This window comes from Mustela nigripes, chromosome 6, assembly GCF_022355385.1.
Source record: "Mustela nigripes isolate SB6536 chromosome 6, MUSNIG.SB6536, whole genome shotgun sequence".
Classification (NCBI taxonomy): domain Eukaryota; kingdom Metazoa; phylum Chordata; class Mammalia; order Carnivora; family Mustelidae; genus Mustela; species Mustela nigripes.
Window position 1 is genome coordinate 105,360,211 of NC_081562.1, and position 19,812 is coordinate 105,380,022.

General features: G+C 36.0%; 1 protein-coding gene across 13 annotated transcripts in view; it reads left to right on the forward strand.

Annotated features, from left to right (window-relative positions):
* Positions 1-19,812, forward strand: part of ERC1 (ELKS/RAB6-interacting/CAST family member 1) — a 552,388-nt gene that overhangs the window by 121,342 nt on the left and 411,234 nt on the right. For 7 of the 13 annotated variants that reach the window (XM_059403881.1, XM_059403878.1, XM_059403884.1 and 4 more), the window contains 3 exons: positions 1,085-1,240; positions 2,491-2,583; positions 5,785-5,952. In XM_059403881.1, coding sequence (XP_059259864.1) covers positions 1,085-1,240; positions 2,491-2,583; positions 5,785-5,952 — 417 coding nt within the window. The remainder of the gene's footprint in view (positions 1-1,084; positions 1,241-2,490; positions 2,584-5,784; positions 5,953-19,812) is intronic. The other 6 variants (XM_059403883.1, XM_059403891.1, XM_059403889.1 and 3 more) reach the window with 3 other exon arrangements.

Sequence of the window (19,812 nt, forward strand, 5' to 3'; positions counted from 1 at the left end):
AGTGGTTTCTCTGAAGTTCCAAATAAAGTAAAACTATACTTAATTTATGATTCTACTTCTTTATTTGTTAGGTGAATGAAACATATACAACTTTAGGAAGTGTTCATTCTGTGTAGGAATTTTTCTGTAATTGACATCTAATGTGATCTTTTTGCAATTGATAATATCTAAAGTAAACTAGGGGATAAACTAGATAGTGTGACAAGCTAAACCAAGAAATTGAATATAGAAGAATATTCTACTGGGAGATGATATTTGTGGAGATGATTTATAAGGACAGTGATTTAAAAAAAAATTATTATAAAATACTTAAAATGTGTAGAAAACTAGAGAGAATAATATGATAAACTATAATTGTTAGCATAATCATCCCTTTGTTATTTTTACAATGAGATGCTATAAAATATTATTGCAAATATAGTTATACACATTATTGCATAAGTCTTTGAAACACTTTTACCTTCCTCCTTCCTTTGGGAGGAGAAATAAACCTTTTAGGGGTCACAGAGTAGAATGATAGAGTAGCTAGGAATGGTTTTTCTGTTAATATTACAGAATTTTTCCCTAGAAATTTGTTGACCACAAAGAAACTTTTTTTTCTTTTTAAAGATTTTATTTATTTATTTGACACAGAGAGATCACAAGTAGGCAGAGAGGCAGGCAGAGAGAGGAGGAAGCCGGCTCCCCGCCGAGCGGAGAGCCTGATGTAGGACTCTATCCCAGGAACCTGAGATCATGACCCGAGCTGAAGGCGGAGGCTTAACGCACTGAGCCACCCAGGTGCCCAACCACAAAGAAACTTTAACTAGCTTTCCATTTCTTTTACTTTTTAAAGAAGATAATTCTCTCAACTTTAAGCAAAAGGGTATAGACTAGAGGAAGGGACAGAGGAAAAATCATATTCTAGATATGAACTCTTCTCCTTTCACCCAAGGGGCCATAAAGGATATAATTTAGAAGCAAGGCACCAAATGCTATCTTTATTTGTTTATCTTTATTAAATTCAACATTGTAAAGACTTAGTTTTTCAACGCCTCTCATTTGTTGTGAATACTTTAATGTCTAAATCTTCCATTGTCTTCAGGATTCAAAAATTTCCTCTATGGAGCGTGGGCTCCGAGACTTGGAAGAGGAAATTCAGATGCTGAAATCAAATGGGGCCTTGAGTACGGAAGAACGGGAGGAAGAAATGAAACAAATGGAGGTCTATCGGAGCCATTCTAAATTTATGAAAAATAAGGTAATGGTGTGTGATACTATAGTTTTTAAAAGAGTTTTGAGAAATTGATGCATATTTCTATTTCCTTAGTGATGATGAAGAACTTCACATTGTTTTATCAGACTTCAGGGAAGGATAATTAGAATTCTTTCAAATGCAACTTTCCTAGAACTAAAGTCAGAATTACTGATGATTGTTATTTCAAGTTTTCACTTAAAAGAAAATTATTCCTATGAGCCTGATATGTGTTGTCACAGTTTAAGATTTATATCTATCAGTACTTCTGAGATGATTTATTAGAATTCTTTTTTTTTTAATTTCTTAGAATTCTATCCAAGTTGAATTTTTCTCACTACATGAGACAACAAGTTCTTTAACTCTTGTGTAGTATTTTAACAGCCAAAATCCTGAACCCAGTTCCCCCACCTATTTTTTTTTTCCTGAAATGGCTTAAATAATATCCTATTTTCCCTTCAAATACAGTTCTATAAAGAAAAACCCTTTGTCCTGTCCCTTGGAGAAGATGCGTTTGTATCAGGTTTATTGTTTCCCGTGTGCACTTCAGATATACCTACAGTAAGATCACATACCAGCGCAGCATGTCAGTCCATATTTAGAAACTGAGTCACAATATTTTTTCCTTAGATCCAAAGCCATTTAGTTTGATTCTATAAACTATTTGGGCAAATTGGAGGATCTAGTTTATTATAGTTATCAATTTGCCAAGTTTGTTTTGGTTTAATTAAAAATCACAATTATGATTACATAATATTAGCTACAAATAAGTAGCCCTTGCATCCCAATTGTATTAGTTCCTCAGTTTCTCAGAACAGAAAACTGTAGAGACATGATACACAATTATTCTAACTTCCTCTCCACTTTCTAGCTTCTGGCTGTGGTACTCAGACCTGACATAAAAGTCAATAGAATATTCCTTTATTATTTTAAGAATCTGTTATCAATGACTACTGAAAATCGATGCTAATTTTAGAACTTAAAAATTCACATTTTCAACTTCTATTAGTTTGTATTTTTCACGCTAATTTGAGAAGAAAATAAACTACCATACAGTCTCCATTTGCTGATTGGCACATTTAAGTCCATTAAAAAATGTGAAAAACTATCTAGGGTTCTTTGAAGAGGGAATTAGGGGAACAGATTTGATTGTGTTATACAGGTTATTGTTATTTCCAGTTACTGCTCTGGCTGAAAAGCAGATAGTAAGACGTAGATTGACACATAAGTGAAAAAGAATAACAATGTCGTGACAGGTAGAGCAACTGAAGGAGGAACTAAGTTCGAAAGAGGCTCAAGGGGAGGAGCTGAAAAAGAGAGCGGCTGGTCTTCAGGCTGAGGTCTTTGCCGTAAGATATACTCTTTGTGTGCAGTGATCCCACAGTGGGACCCTGCTAGCTCTGGCTTCTGGGTGGCTTATACTTTCATTCTCTTTGGTTGGCAGCTTTGCCCAATACTAGCACTAACCAGCCTGCTCTGCTCTTTAACTGACTCCTGTTCACCAGTTTGACCCATATTTCACTTTGTGTGCAGTGAGCCCTCACTTGTTCTGGTTGTTTATTGTTGCTTTTGTCATTGTATGGATGGGACTTCGAAGCGTGTTTTTTTCTCCTTTCCTTTTGTAGATAATTGTTTTATATGAATGGTGATCTCCATTTCTTCTTGGGTGTAAGAATATGCAGATGTTCTCCGTTTTAGGGATTATTTGAATTTGAAATTCTTTTTTTTTTTTTAAACTGAGATATAATTGATTTATAACTTTATATTTCAGATTTGCAACATAATGATTTGAGATACACACACACACACACACAAATGATCTCCACAGTAAGTCTAGTTAATATCTATCACAAAAATTTTTTTTCTTCCTTTGATGAGAACTTTTAAGATCAACTCGCCTAGATTTTGAAATTCTTGAGTAAAGTGCTTTAAGTTCATAGGTATTTAACTTTAAGTCTCCATTAGGTGATTTTCCAACAAATGTTACTTTTTAAAGAATAGATGTGTAGAAAGTGATTTGCTTATTTAGAGTTAGCTAGTCAATTAGAATTAGCATGAAACATAAAATCTCTAAATCTAGTTTAATCTTCTGTCTAAAGAACTTAAAATTCCATTTCAAAATGTAACAAAAAAATAATAAAATAGCTAACACTCAAACACTTATAACCTGCCAAGGTTGGTATATGACCCAGCCCCAGTTTATAGATGTGGAAACTGAGGTAGCAGAGTGGTACTCAGGTGATATACCTGGTGAGAGGTAGAGCTTGATTTTTACACAAGCAGTCTGGTTTCAGAACCTGTGCTGGTGAGCTTTTCCATCTTCTGCCCTGTACTAGGCCACGTGCGTGTGTGTCACACCAGTGTCAGGGAAAAAACTGCTTCTGAAAATAATTGTGGGATAAGACAGGAACACAGCATTAAAAAAACCAAACCAAACCAAACCAAAACAGAATTTGTGCTGACTTGATGTTTTTGCTATTTATGGGCCCCTTTATAGTACAGATAGTAAAGTGAAATATTTTGTCTATAAGGCACTTATTTGGTTTATGGTAACTGTGTATTTTCTAGAGGAGTAGTTGATGCATAACTTTACCTTTTTTTCCCCTTAGCTATTATAAATATTTCTGTCTTGTGTCAGACAATGGGCTATGTACATTCCATACATTATTTTATTTAATCTCCAAACAGTACAGTAGCGTCTGTTTACTTTCTCCATTTTACTGGTCAGGAAACGAAGGCTTAGAGAAGTAAATACTCAGAGATACACTTATCCCCAGGTGTGAGTGACTGCAAAGCCTCATGATCCTAACTTTTATGGAAAATGTGTGCTTTTAAACTCTGCTTTCCATTTAGAGTATTTTCTTCCCTTTCTCAGTCTCTGTGGTCAATATAGCCGACTTTGATGATTCTTTAATAAAGTAGATGATGAGGAAACAGGGATTTTATACCTATTTTTAACTATGTGATTAGAGGTAATCTTTAAACCATAGTAGTTCCTTAGTTGAGGAAGTGATAACATTTTAAACATTCCTCCTGAATATTCATTCATACACAAGTATGTTTTTAGTGCAACCTGTATGTTAAGGATGGAATAATATAAATATGTACTTTTTGTTGGAAAAGGGATGTCATGAAAGATGCCACAGCATTACATTACAGGTAACTCCAAGGTACATATTTATATTATAGGGTGAAGATAGCTGCCATTTATAGTTATCTTCCATTGATGTTCTTAGTACCCTCAAGTAGTTTGCATACAGTATGCATATAGAAATATTTGTGGAATGAATGAATAACGAAATTTGCAAATAGAATTTTCATGCATATGAGAAAATGCTTGTCTTCTTGCTAAACAAGAAGAGTAAATTAGACACTTATTTTTAGCACTCCTTAAAAGTCTAATTTAATTAAACTGATATTTATTTCATACCTCCTTATGGGAAAATGTTCCCCAAACTGTCCCTTATACCCAAGATTATTATAGTGAAAATACTATAGGTACAGTCAATGAAAAAATACAGAGAACTTTCATCAGTAATACTGAAATTACTGAACTTGTCAGTCAGATTTATACTTCCAATAATTAATCTTCTTGTGCATAGCTACCTTGCTAGGCAGAAAACAGAATAGAATGTAAAAGCAAATCTTACTTACTTATTTGGTGTACATTTAGAATAAGAGACTATTTAGAAAATTCTTAGAAACAGTAGAATGTAAATGAAATGTTTGAAATAAAAATTTTTTAAGTTGAGATGAGAGAAATTTATGGGAGATTGATTGGCATCTTTTGACTATGGATTCCTCTGTCAGTAATTCAGTTTCAAATTACACGTGTTGATTCTTACAGAATGAGCCTTTATGCATTTAAGTTATATGCTTTTTAATCCCTTTAGCTAATAGACGTTGTAGATGATATAACTTTGTAGGTGAAATCTTTTTTAAGGTCAGTATCTCTAACTCATCAAAATTATATGATTTCTGAAAGGCACAGGTTTATAATGCCTCATAACACTAAATGTGGCTTTTTAAGATAAGGGTTTTATATAAACTTTTGTTTGTGAATGAAAAAAGTAAACAGTATACCGGCAGCAGCTTTCGAATTTAACTTTAAATAGCAATGCTAGGAGGTTTTCTTTTTCCCTTCTGTTTTGTATCTACGCTAATTCCGCTTTATGTTTTAAGAGGTCTGACTTAATAAAATGAAAACTGTTTCATCAGCGCATTGGTATTTAGATGCTTCCTGCTATTGCATAGTAATCTAATTGAATTGGGATTTCTTTCCCTCTATTCTTTTTCTAAGGGATTTTGAAGAGTATTTAGGAGATGCAGAAAATGAAAACTGGAATTTCCCTATTTGTTGAAAAACTGTGTGTGTGTGTGTGGGGGGGGTGGTTATCCAAGATTAGATGATGGAAAAAAGATGAATTATGTTTTGTCAGAAAACTAATGCTTTTAGTTTCATATTTTGTGACTCAGATCTGTCAAAGAGCCAGATCAGAGGTGGTTGTTTCATTTCTTTTTTCCCTACAGTATTTTATTATCTTCTCTAGATTGGTCAGGTGAAGCAGGAGCTATCCAGAAAGGACACAGAACTACTGGCCTTACAGACAAAGCTAGAAACACTCACAAATCAGTTCTCAGACAGTAAGCAACACATTGAAGTGCTGAAGGAGTCCTTGACTGCTAAAGAACAGCGGGCTGCCATCCTGCAGACCGAGGTAAGAAGAATTCTGGCTTTGGCAGGCAGTCAGTTCCTTGGCACCTTTTCATGTGTATCACCTGTGCAATTTTTTGTCATACTTAGATTTGGGAGATAATGAATAACGTGCTGAATAATTGTTTCGCAATGTGGTCATACTGTACTAAAATAGAACTATCTTGTTTCATTTCTTAGATCTAACAGTCTGGTGCAGTTTATGTATGCCTTTAATTCTTTGAACTTGCCCTAAGTTTGTACTACTAAGTATATTTAAACATGAAATGTTGTAAAGATAGTTGTAAAAAAGAAATCCAAATCCATCTTTTGTTCTCACCCATGGTGTATCATGAATGGCAGTGAGCTCGGTTACCCTTTGTTTAGATTATTAAGGGTTCTTGAGTTTTGATATTATGACTAGCTTTATGTAGGCAAGCTGCAGAATCTAGAAATGTTCTAAATAGATCTCATTTTGAACTTCAGATCATGAGACAATGTGCCTTCATATCCTATTTGAAAATGAAGTTAAAAATTGTAGATTATTTAGCCTGTCTTCCTTTTTCTTTTGAAGAACTGGATAGGTAAATAAGGGTGTACTTAGATGGAAAAGAGGAATGAAAAGTAAAAACACATAAAAACATTATAGACCCAGAAGATGAGAATCCTTTAGTGAGGAGGAATGGGGAAATGACCAAAACTCTTTCATGTAATATTTTATTTTTGTATAGGTTGGGACTTTGTTGAAAATGAGAGATTCAGACGTTGAGAGATTTGAATGATGTATTTGTAATTTTCCTTACAGCTCAGACTTTCCTTCAGTCATGTTTCTTATTATCAGAATATAAACCTCATTCTACCTCACAGGGATATTTTAGATAAAAATTAGGTTTTGGCTCTGGGGTCATAGTTGCTGAGTTTGAACTTCAGCCTTCCCACTTACTACCAAGGTATATGATTCTGGGCATGTTATTTAAGTTCACTGTGCCTCACTTTCCCTCCATCTGTAAGATGAAGGTAATAGGAGTGTTTGCCTCGTCGGGTTGTTGTTAGGATTAAACTAGTTTATTACACACAGTAAAGCCTTTTTCTGTTATTGTTATCATTGTAGCTATTGTATTAAAATCAGCTGATTATACACACACACACTGAAAATAATTAAGAGAACACAGTTGGTTTTCTTTCCACTGGAATACATTTTATTTAGAAGATCTGCTATTTCTTATTTTTATTCAGCTAGTTTTATGTTCATCCAGGGAATTGCAAGTATAAAATTATCTGGAAAATGTTACTTGCAAAGTTACTAACTCATGCCTTTATTAGAGTTTTTCACCCCAGTAACTGGTGTGCATGCAGTACTACACAAGGGTCAGAAGAGGGTGCCAGTGTTTTAGAGGTGAGCCTACTTCCAAGTTTAGGAGTGTGACAGTGTTGGCTAGAGGTGGCAGGTGTGCGAATCGGAGAACCAGGCAGTTGGTTTAATGATAATGCAAACATTTAAAAGCTTGTCACAGTCTAATAAATGACTTTTTTCCTCTTGGAAGTCCATCCTTTTCTTTGTACCCCTTTCAAGTAGTGTTTTTATTCAATCACAAATGGGCTTGTGATTGATTTCTTGTACCATAGAAAGTAAAAACTGTATTTGTGGTCATTCTTGAATGGTTCTTATATTTGTTTTTAGCCATGTGGGAGTAACTGAGTTTCAGTGATTACCCCTATGAGTCACTAGGACAACTGCTCTAGTATGACCATCTCATCCTAAAATATAACAGTGTAAAAGTCAATAATCTTTTGAGTATAGGATAATTATATGAAATTGATATGGTGATTTATTAGCATGTGCTTTTTTTTTTTTTCCCCAAATTACTCTGGTGAGATTTTACAGGGGTCACTTTTTCCCAACATCTTTCTCATGTTAGAGCCCAATAAAAGGCAGTTTGAACCAGCTCTTGGAAAATTCTCACATTTTTTTTTATAATTTGCTCTTAACTCATACTGTCCTCATTTCTGCAGCTGCCCTAGACTTTGATCTAACTCTCACAGCACTACATTAAGCATATATGAAAAAGAACATGGATCAAGGAGTTTTTAAGAATCCTTTAAGGAAAAATAGGCTATGGCAAAAGACTTGATTTTCTTCTTGTTCCTGGTCTGGGGATTGAGGCCCTTTTGTTTTGGGCAGTGTACAATATATAGTATTTCTGGAATTGCTCTTATTTTATGAACATCCCCCCCCGCTTTTTTTTTTTTTTTTTAAAGATTTTATTTATTTATTTGACAGAGAGAGAGCGCAAGTAAGCAGAGCGGCAGGCAGAGGGAGAGAGAGAGAAGCAGGCTCTCTGCTAAGCAGGGAGCCTGATGTGGGGCTGGATCCCAGGACCCTGGAATCATGACCTGAGCTGAAGGCAGCCATTTAACCAACTGAGCCGCCCAGGCGCCCCATGAACTTCCCTTTTAATCTGTTGATCTTCACGGAGGTGGTCTGTATTTAGTAACAGAGGTTAAAAGCTTGGGCTTTGGAGTCAGACCTTAATTTGAATGCAGCTATCTATGTTTATTACTTATGTGATCTTGGATGAATTACTTTACCTCTTTAATCCTTCATTTCCTCATTTGTAAATGGGGATAATAATAGGATTGACTTCCTAAAATGGTTGTGTCTAGAATAGATGTTTAATTATGTAGCTCTCATCTGAATTGAGAGGGAAATTCTAAATATCAATAGGTTTCAATTTTTTTTACTTACCTTATAGTTTATAAGCCCTTTTATTTTTTAAATTTCTGTTGATATATGTGATCTCAGATTAATGGTATTTATTAGGCAAGATAAGTTTTTTTTTTCTTTCATTGTGGGGAATTATGTGAAGTTTTTAATTAGCATATGACTTTTGGTTGGTACTTGAGGCCAATTTCAGTAGTACCCTGGGACTTTCAATATTGGTTATAATATTTTCAGGAAATTTTCTGTTTTATGTCCAGTGGCTTGTTTCTGAGTCTTGATGACATACTGTGGACCTACCAGTGAATTTATTTTCTGTTTGAGTTAATACTGTGCAGAGCTGATTTTTCTCAATAAATTAAAATAATTGATACCTTACTTACACCTTACTGCCTCAAAGTAGTACAGTTTTTTCTTCTTCAGGACATTGAATTTTAGAATTCTGTTCGTTATAGGTGAATATTATCTCTATCTTACTGACAGTTTATAGGAAGTGGCTCTTTGTTCATAGCTGATCCAGCTGCCCTGGCTCTAGGATGTTTAGGCACTGGAGCTTGGATGTTGTTTGCCATGCACCTTCTACTTGCATTCCCAACGCGGTGCCCCAGTGTGCTGTGCTCTTCAAACTGGAGTTTTGACTTCCCCAACACATTGGGGAATTCTAATTAGAATTCACATTCTAATTCTAATTAGAAATACATCCTTAGGACAGAAGTGCATTTTAGAGATCTAGTGTTTCCATAAATTCATAAAACATGTTTGATAATACCTGACATTGGATGCTTTCTGTGTGTCATGCAGGGATGTATACTTTCTTCCGTTTTCTCAGTTAATCCCTGCAGTAATCTTCTAAGAAATAAGAATTGTCGTAACATCTTGAAGATGGGCACATTGAAGCTTGGAGAGATTGAGGTTACATGAGTAGTTGAGTGATTACCTGGGATTTAGAATTTGACCAGTTGAAACTCCAGAACTTATGTTCTTTTCTTTTTTTTAAAGGCTGAAGGAATGCACATTGTATCCTTTTTTTTTTTTTTTTTAAAGATTTTATTTATTTATTTGACAGAGAGAAATCACAAGTAGATGGAGAGGCAGGCAGAGAGAGAGGGGGAAGCAGGCTCTCTGCTGAGCAGAGAGCCCGATGCGGGACTCGATCCCAGGACTCTGAGATCATGACCTGAGCCGAAGGCAGCGGCTTAACCCACTGAGCCACTCAGGTGCCCCCAGAACTTATGTTCTTGATCATAATGCTATAATGCTTCCCTGTGAGGAATCTGAATATATGTGTATGAGTGAAACAGCTGTTCAGTATAAAAGAGGATTTGGCATCATGAGGTGGTTTGGGTTATTTTTCAGTAACTGTTTCTCTCTTATTGTTCTAGGTGGATCATTGCTCCATCACCACTCTGAGCAGTCCTTAGCCTGTTACGAGTCATGGGGTGGTGGTGAGGCAGGTGCTGTAGTGTAATATTGGTGAGGTACTGATTAGCTTCTGAGTGTCCCCTTCTTCCTCCACATTACCTATACCTGAGTAGAAGATCACCTCAGAAAAAGTGTTGGCAGAGTAGAGATACATATTATTACACTAGAGGTTCTCAGATTTGGGGGCTTCCTGCCTACCACCACCAGTCCCCCAGTTACAAATGGTAGAGTTGGCACTGTTCATAGTGGTGATGGGGCAGTGTCTTCTTTTGAAGGGATACAGATAATGATAAGCTTAAGAAGATGACAGGAAAATATAAGTGTAAGTATGGCTGTTAATATGCTAGGGGAATAAAACAATGTATAAGTTTCAAATCTTAAGTATAAAACTCTCAGTTTATCTAGTGGAGAATAGAAAAGAATAGGGGAAAGGGCAGGGAAAAATGAGAGATATGTAGACACCATGAAAAATGTTGACCAAAATGGTATGAATAATGAGAAAAGCAATATATTAAACTTAGATTAAAATACTGACCTCAGTTGGATTAAAAAACAAGATGCAGAATATATTGTCAATAAGAGTTAAGCATAAGGCAAAAAATAGTAGAATTAAAAATAAAAGAACAGGAAAATTTTTTATAAATAAAAGGTATATCAAGAAAATGTGTCTTCTGAATCTAATTTATTTTAACATAAGTTAAATTATCTATCCATCTATCTATCTAAAGTAGGCTTTATGCCCAGTGTGGAGTACAACAAGGGGCTTGAACTCATGACCCAGAAATCAAGACCGGAACTGAGATCAAGATCTGGATACTTAACTGACTGAGCCATCCAGATACCACTAATTAAATGATCTTTTCTTTTTTTTAAAAGAGAAAGTTAGTATGAGCCGAGGGTGGGGGGTGCGGAGGTATGGAGCGGAGGAAGAGGGACAGGCAGATTCCATGCTGATTGTGGAGCCCCACATGGGGCTCAGTCTCATGACCCTGAGATTGTGACCTGAGCCAAAATCAAAAGTCATATGCTTAAATGACTGAGCAAAGAAGTTATAAAGCACACAGAGGAATGCTACATATTGATAAAAAGAACAGTAGATCAAGAAAATACAATGATTGTAAACATTTATGCATTTAAGAGTATTGCCTTTAAGTGTATAAAACAACAGTGGGAGAAACAGATAAATCAGCAGTTGCAGTTGGTCGTTAGTACATGTTCCTTTTAGAACTTGATCAAAGAAGCAAAAATAAAAAATAATTTAGAAAATTTCAGTAACATTAATAAGCTCAAATAGGTATTCTGTAGAATATTGCACTAACAAACAGAGAATATGCATTGATTTTAAGAACTTAATGAATAGTTATAATAGTTAAAGGCACTAGGCCACATAGGAAATGTCAAAATTCCCAAGAATTAAAGTCTCATGAACTGTGTTCTTTGACCCTTAATGCAGCAAAATTAGAAATCAGTAATGAAGAATTGCAACATAAAACTAAAATAAATCTGGGACGCCTGGGTGGCTCAGTTGGTTAAGCAGCTGCCTTCGCCTCAGGTCATGATCCCAGCATCCTGGGATCGAGTCCCACATCGGGCTCCTTGCTCAGCAGGGAGCCTGCTTCTCCCTCTGCCTCTGCCTGCCATTCTGTCTGCCTGTGCTCGCTCTCTCTCCCTCTCTCTGATAAATAAATAAAATCTTAAAAAAAAAAAAAAAACTAAAATCTGGAATCTGAAAATATAGTACTTTTTTTGTGGGGGTATAGTTGATACACAGTGTTTATTAGTTTCAGGTATAGTGATTTATCAAGTTTATACATTATCCTGTGTTCAACACACGAATGGCTACCATCTTCCTATTATATTGCTGTTACAATATCATTGTATTCCTAATGCTTTTCATTTATTCCTGTGACTTATTTATGCCATAACTGGAAGCCTATACCTCCCACTCTCTTTCATCTCATTTGCATAACTCCCCCCTCCCCTGACCTCTGGCAACCATCAGTTTGTTCTCTGTATTTATAGGTCTAATTCTGTTTTTTTCTTTTTGTTGTTGTTGTTCATTGTTTTAGATGACATGGGTGGAATCATATGGTATTTGTCTTTCTCAGTCTGACTTACTTCACTAAGCATAGGTCCATCAATGTTGTTTCAAATGCCATGATCTCATCCTTTTATTATGGCTGTGTAATATTTCATTTATATATCTACCATGTTTTCCTTATCTCTTTGTCTACTTATGGACGCTATATTACTTCCATATCTTGGCTGTTGGAAATATTGCTGCAATAAATATAGGGGCGCACATATCTTTTGGATTAGTATTGAAAATATACTTTGAGTTAAGGGAGACTAGAATAGGGGTGCCTGGGTGGTTCAGTCAGTTAAGTGTTTGCCTTTTGATCTTATCCCAAGTCTTGATCTCAGAAACGAATAGAAAGTAAAAGAAAATCTGTGGGATATAACTAATCCTCTAGTGTTTAGAGGGAAATGTCTTGTTATATTTATCAGAAAGCAATAAAGAATGAAAGCAAATAAGCTAAGGATGCAAACCAGGAGACGAGGAAAAAAACAACAGCCAAAACCAAAGAAACAGTAAGATGGAGGATAATAGAAACTAAGTCAGGAATCATTAGAGGATCAGATAAGTTGTTAGTTGTTTTAAAAAGGCTAATCAGATAGGATCATCTCTTATAGAATGATAAAGAAGTAACTACTAGTACCATACAATTTAAAAATAATGAAAGATTATTATATTCTAATAAGCTTGAAAATACAGAACAAATACATTTCTGGAAAATGTAACAAAGTAGGTTCAAGAGGTAATAGAAAATATGAATAATGATCATTATGAAAATTAAATTGCTAATCAGTCTCAACCCTTTTTCCTTCTAAATCCTATGTTCAGATGGCTTATCAAAAATTCAAAGATAAATAATCATTTTTACATTTAAGTTTTTCCAAAAAAGTAAAAAAAGCAAGAAAGCCCAAGACTCTATAGGAGGATGAAGAAAAAAATTCAGAGGATCTGTTGATATCAGTAGGTGGTATAATTTAATACTGTGAGGATATCAGTTCTGCCTAAGTTAGTGTATACATCAACTGAAATGTTCCCAGCAGTAAATTTTTAGAAACTAATTTTACCTTAAGTTTTACATGGGCGAGTCACAAAAAGATATTATTATTTCACTTACAGAAGGTTCTAAAGAAGTCAGAGAATGTTGGTTGCTATGAGTTGGGGGGAATGAGTTTTTTTGTTGTTGTTTTGTTTTTTTATTGAACAGTTTTGATTTGCAAGATGAAGGGAGTTCTGGAGATTGGATATACAACAGTGTGAATGTCACTGAGTTCAGTACACTTAAAAATGGTTAAGATCGCAAATTTTATGTTTTGTATATTTTACAACAATTGAAAAATTTTAAAAATTATATGGACAAATAAAACTATCTTAACATTAATGTGAAGAAAAAGAGGAAAAGAAGGGAGATCTGCTCTAATAGCTCTGAAAATGTACTTCAGAGCCATATAACTAACTAAACCAGTCAGTGCACCCCAGAATGGTATAGTACTGGTACAGGAATGGGCAGATAGAGCAGTGAAAAAAATAATAATAATAAAGAGTTTAAACATGTATGTAGAGGGGAGCATCATAAACTAGTGCTAATTAAGTGTGTGTTAGAAAACTGGCTTGCTATATGGAGAATAAAATTGGCCACCTACCTGGTGCCAGATAGAGTGGACTCCATATTGATTAAAGACCCCAGTGTGAAAGGCTAAACCATATAGCTAATCAATGAAAATGTATCTTAGGTGAGAAATCTTAAGTGACACCATCAAATTTAAGTATTTTTGTTCAAGAAAGAACACTACTGACAAAGTTAACAGATATGTGACTCATTGGGAGAAGGTATTTTCACACCTCCCAAAATAACAAAGATTAACATACAGAATAAAAAAAGGATGCTTGTAAGTCTGTAAGAAAAAGAGACTATAAGGAGAAAGAGGATTTAAATAGACAAGTAACAGACAAGGAAACCTAAGTGGTTAACAAATAAATATAGCATGGGATCCTCAGTCTCATTAGTAAACAAAGAAATGTAAATTTCAGAGACAAAAAGCTACATTCCATTGTTCAAATTGGTATAAATTAGAAAATGAGTCAATGTTCAGTGTTTGTAAGGAAGCTAACAGGAACATAGATGGCATAGTTGGTTCCAGTAATCCCACTCCTGGATATGTTCCCTAGAGAAAATTTCCCACTGGTCTACAGGAGGACATGTATAAGGATGTTCACTATAGGGGCGCCTGGGTGGATCATTCAGTTATTTAAATGTCTGCCCTTGGCTCAGGTCATGATCTCAGGGTGCAGGAATCAAGCCCCGTATCAGGCTCCCTGCTCAGTGGGAAGCCTGCTTCTCCCTCTTCCACTCTCCCTGCTGTATTTTCTCTTTTGCTGTGTCTCTCTCAGTCAAATAAATCAAGAAAATCTTTAAAAAAAAAAAAAAATGGTTGTTCACTATAGCACAGGGGATTGAAGGCAGTCCAAATGGTTTTTTACTGGAGGGGTTAGATAAGTGAAATACAGTGAATATATACTATGTAATACTATGTAAAAGTCAAAAGCAATGATCTAGAAGTATTCATAGGGCCACAGATACATATTTTTTAAAAAAGTAAGAGAATGAGGTATAAAGCATTCATATAAATTAAAAATATGTACATATTTTTAAATTTAAAGAGGCTTAAAAATAAGCCTCTATATTTCTAAGTTATATGCACATTTAGTAACATCACACACAGAATGGATGTGTATTGAATGAGGAGTGGATATTGGATGTGGATGGAAAAATAATAAAATAAGACAACAATAGAACTAAGTGAATTGAGGATTATGAGTAATTTAGTTCTTTCTTCAAGTTGATAGGCGTTTGAAAGCATTAATTCTGACTGTGTAACTACCGTGAGGTGTGTTGGTTATGGTGTATGTACCACATTGATTCTCAGAGTTGTTTTGGCAGATCTCTCTGGCAGGGCAGATGTCCCTGTTTTTCCCCATCCCTTCCAACACTATGCATCTGTCAGCAAGGACTCTAAACTACGGATGTTCTGAAGGGTTATTCTTTTTGGTAACTGAGGGACTTAGATTTTAATGGTGACATGTTGATAGCGGACCTTGGCCCTAAATGGGGTAGGGTTTTGAAACTGATACTCCTGTGTAAATCCAGGACTTTCCTGGGAATAAGTGGACTAGAAAAAGTTTCTTCTACACTATTAGTTGACAATGTGAGAAACTAACTTACCTGGTCTTAGGGTCAGAAGAAAGGTGTCTTCTCATAAGCTTTGAGTTTGTATATGCACAGCTGCTGGTTTTTTTTTTTTTAATCTTTTGTTTATTTATTTGACACAGAGAGAGAGATCACAAGTAGGCAGAGAGAGAGGGGGAAGCAGGCTCCCCAGTGAGGAGAGAGCCCGATGCGGGGGTCGAACCAAGGACCCTGGGATCTGACCTGAGCCGAAGGCAGAGGCTTTAACCCACTGAGCCACCCAGGTGCCCTGCACAGCTGCTGTTAACACTGATTTTAGCCTGGTTCATACAGAATCCCATAGATGGGAGCTCTGCTTAAATGAATTTGCAATCCCAAATTACTTAATTACCTGTGGAATTTAATCTACCCCGAACCAGTATTAGAAGTAAGAACAAATAGAGTGATTAGACCCTTAGGAACATTGGGTAATAGAATGAGACCATAAATGAAATGATTAAAATAATGGATGGAGTAGTAAGCATAGGCACACTCTTTAGAATGGAGAAGATACAGCTTCTTGGGCTATTGTTTGAGGACTGTTGAGAGGAAAACCTGAGGCAATGTAATAAAGGTAGCACTAGCTCTAGTTGTTCAGTGTCTTTTAGTCTTGGCTTTGCCATTTACTTGTTATGTAAGTTTATACTTATTGTGCTTTAATGTCCCTATTTATGAGAAGAATAATAACATTACCTTCTAGAGTATTTTAAGAGTAAAATGAATTAATGCATGTACTTTTAGGGCTCAGTAAATACGATCAATATCAAATATATGAAGGAAGGATTTAAAATATGAGCAAAGGAAAAAACACTACAAATAATACCAGGCAGGTTATTAAGGAACAAAAAAGTGTTGTAAACTTTTTTTTTTTTTTAAGATTTTATTTATTTATTTGACAGAGAGAGATCAGAAGCAGGCAGAGAGGCAGGCAGAGAGAGGAGGAAGCAAGTTCCCCGCCGAACAGAGAGCTCAATCCCAGGACCCTGAGATCATGACCCAAGCTGAAGGCAGAGGCTTTAACCCACTGAGCTACCCAGGCACCCCAAAAAAGTGTTTTAGGTACGAAATACCTAATAACTAAAGTGAAAGAATAGTATAGCGGTTTAACTGCAGATGAGAGAATGCTATAGGAAAAGTTCGTGAATTGAAAGATACATCTGAGGAATTATATCCAAAAAGCAATAAGGCACATTAAGAGATAGGAATTAAAGAGAAGTGTGTTGAAATAGAAATCTAACATAATATGGGAGTTTCAAAAGGGGAGGCTAGAGGGAATGGGAGGCAATTTTAGAAGATGTAATTACTGTGAATATTTCTGATTACATGATAGGAATGGACCTTCAATTTAGGAGCAAATAATTCTTGAGCAGGAAGATATCCACAACTACCATAAATCACAGATAAACTGATTTTAAAAACCACCAGAGAGGAAACATAGTGTACCTACAAAGGATTAACAGGCCAGCAGCAGGCCTTCTAAGAGCAACAACAGGAGCAAGAGAGAATATTGTAGAGTGGAATCTTCAAATTTAGTGAAAAACTTTGGCAACACATAATTGAACCCAGTGAAACTATTATTCATCAGTGGAGGTAGAATAAAGACTTTTTATTTTTCAGACTAACACAAACTGATAGTTTACTACCAATGGATCACATATAAAGAACTGCTAAAAACAAAATTGTTCTACAAAAAAGGAGTGAGATTCAAGAGAGAATAGTAGAAAAGGGAGATTAATGTGACAGGAAAAGAAAATCAAATATCAATGTAAGAATTTGGCATAGTTCATATAACAACAATGCCATTAATATCAAAACTCAGTGGTGCCTGGGTGACTCAGTGGGTTAAAGCCTCTGCCTTCGGCTTAGGTCATGATCTCAGGGTCCTGGGATTGAGCCCTGCATGGGGCTCTCTGCTCGGCAGAGAGCCTGCTTCCTCCTCTCTCTGCCTGTCTCTCTGCCTACTTGTGATCTCTCTCTGTCAAATAAATAAATAAAATCTTTAAAAAAAAATCAAAACTTCAAAATAATTGATGTTATCCAATAAAAGAGAAGACTTTCGGAGGAAGATCATAAAAGGGTGAGCTTGTCATTTGCTTCTGGTTCTTGGTATAGAGTTGTTAAATGATACAGCAGGTGAAATTCTGCATCTAGATTGCTGTTGTCTTTTCTATCATAGAATTAAAAGGAGTAGGCTGTGTATTTAGTGTTGGAAAAATGAAAGTGAGGGCCCAAAATGTGTGAAAAGAGAAATTCTAAGAAAGCATTCAAGAGATCTCTTCAAAGTGTGATTCAAAGACCAGCGGCCTCCGTTCACTTAAGAACTTGAAACAACATCTTTTTATTTTTATTTTTATTTAAATTCTAATTCATTAATGTACATGCATTATTGGTTTCAGGAGTAGAATTCAGTAATTAATCACTTACATATAACACCCAGTGCTCATCACAATAAGTGCCCTCCTTATTATCCGTCACCCAACTAGCCCATCCTCCACCCACATCCCTCCATCAACCTTCTATTTGTTCTCTTTTTCCTAAGTGCTATTTTAGGGTAGAATTGTTGGAGGGCCTTGAATTTGGAATGGTGATCGCTAAAAGTCAGCATTAAAACTAGGTCATCTAGGGCTAATTTTATATTATTCTTTGGCAGTATTTCTAGTTTTGGAAGATCAGGGATTTATGAGAGATACAGTAGACCTTTACCTCTTCAAGGCACTGGCAAGGCAGTGTAAGTAAGATGGAGAAATGTAAGCTAGTTAAGGTGATAATTAGGTTTCTTCATAACTGTAGGTTTTTTCATAACTATAAAATGACTTTTCCCCAAATATGGTGTTTAATGATATATGGTAACCTATGTAAAAGCTTCTGGTGATATTATGTATTCTCTAAACTTGACTCCTCCTCGTTAAATATTTTTATTAATGAGTTGGATGGAAAAAATATGGGGGTTAATGTGTATGTTAGATAAGAAATTTAGCATTCTGAAAGATCTTTAAAGAGCAGAGTAATGTCTAAACCAAGCAGGATAAAAAATTTAATAGGATAACTGTAAAAATCTTTAGAGTTCTCTCCCTCCCTTTCTCCAAAAAAAGCTAGCCAGTAGAGGTGCCTGGGTGGTTCAGTTGGTTGAGGTATGATCTCAGGGTGGGATCAAGCTGGGAGGTAGGCTTCCTGCTCTGTAGGGAATCTGCTTGTCTCCTCCTTTCTCTGTCCCTCCCCCCACTACTGTGTATGTCATCTTCTCTTTCAAATAAATAGTTAAATAAATCTTAAAAAAAAAAAAAAAACCCTAGCCAGGAAACAAAAGAATCCCAACCAAACCCATAAAATCTGACAAAAGCAAAACAGTCTACTTCAGTAATTCTTCAGTATCTGTGTAGTGACTGCCAGAATACACCCTCAAAAACAAAAAAACATATGCAATCTTCAGTTGTTTTGTAAGTGTCTAGAAGTAAGGGTGAAGTAATCAGCCATAACATACTGAATTCTGGGTATAATGATTTAAAGGGCATTGGTATATTTAAGCATGTTTAGACGTAAAGAGTCTGAAACCATGGCATATTAAGGAATAGTTGAAGGGTAGCTTGGAAAAGAAATGCTTTTGGGAGTACATGATAGATGCATGTATCTGAATGGCTGTTATGTGGAAGAACATCTAGCTTGAGGGGTTGAACTTGGGCCAGTCGATAAAATTACAGAAAAATATTTTTTTAAACTTCGAGATCAGAGATCGCTTTTATGCCTGGTAAAAGCAGAGCATGGGCAGCCTCTAGAGAAGAACTCTGTACCTGGGTTTTGCTAGAGGTTTTCAAATACTAGAGAAGCCTGTTTATTTATTTATTTATTTATTTTACAGACAGAGATCACAAATAGGCAGAGAGGCAGGCAGAGAGAGAGAGAGAGAGAGAGAGGAGACAACAGGCTCCCTGCTGATCAGGGGGCCCGATCTGGGGCTCGATCCCAGGACCCTGGGATCATGACCTAAGCCGAAGGCAGAGGCTTTAAGCCACTGAGCCACCCAGATGCCCCTAGAGAAGCCTGTTTAAAGGAGATATAGAGGGCGCCTGGGTGGCTCAGTGGGTTAAGCAGCTGCCTTCGGCTCGGGTCATGATCTCAGGGTCCTGGGATCGAGTCCCGCATCGGGCTCTCTGTTTGGCAGGGAGCCTGCTTCCCTCTCTTTCTCTCTCTGCCTGCCTCTCCGTCTACTTGTGATCTCTCTCTATCAAATAAATAAATAAAATCTTTAAAAAAAAAATAAAGGGGATATAGAGACCTGGGATTTCGATGAAAGATTGAATCAGGTGACCTTTAAAGGTCCTTCTAAGGAGGATATTGTCTCTTTCTGTGATTCAAAGGGTTCCACACAGAGAGGGGTATAAGGTTTAATAAGGAAGTGTTACATATGTGTTGGCTTAGAGGGGTCGGGGTTGAAGAACTATGATGG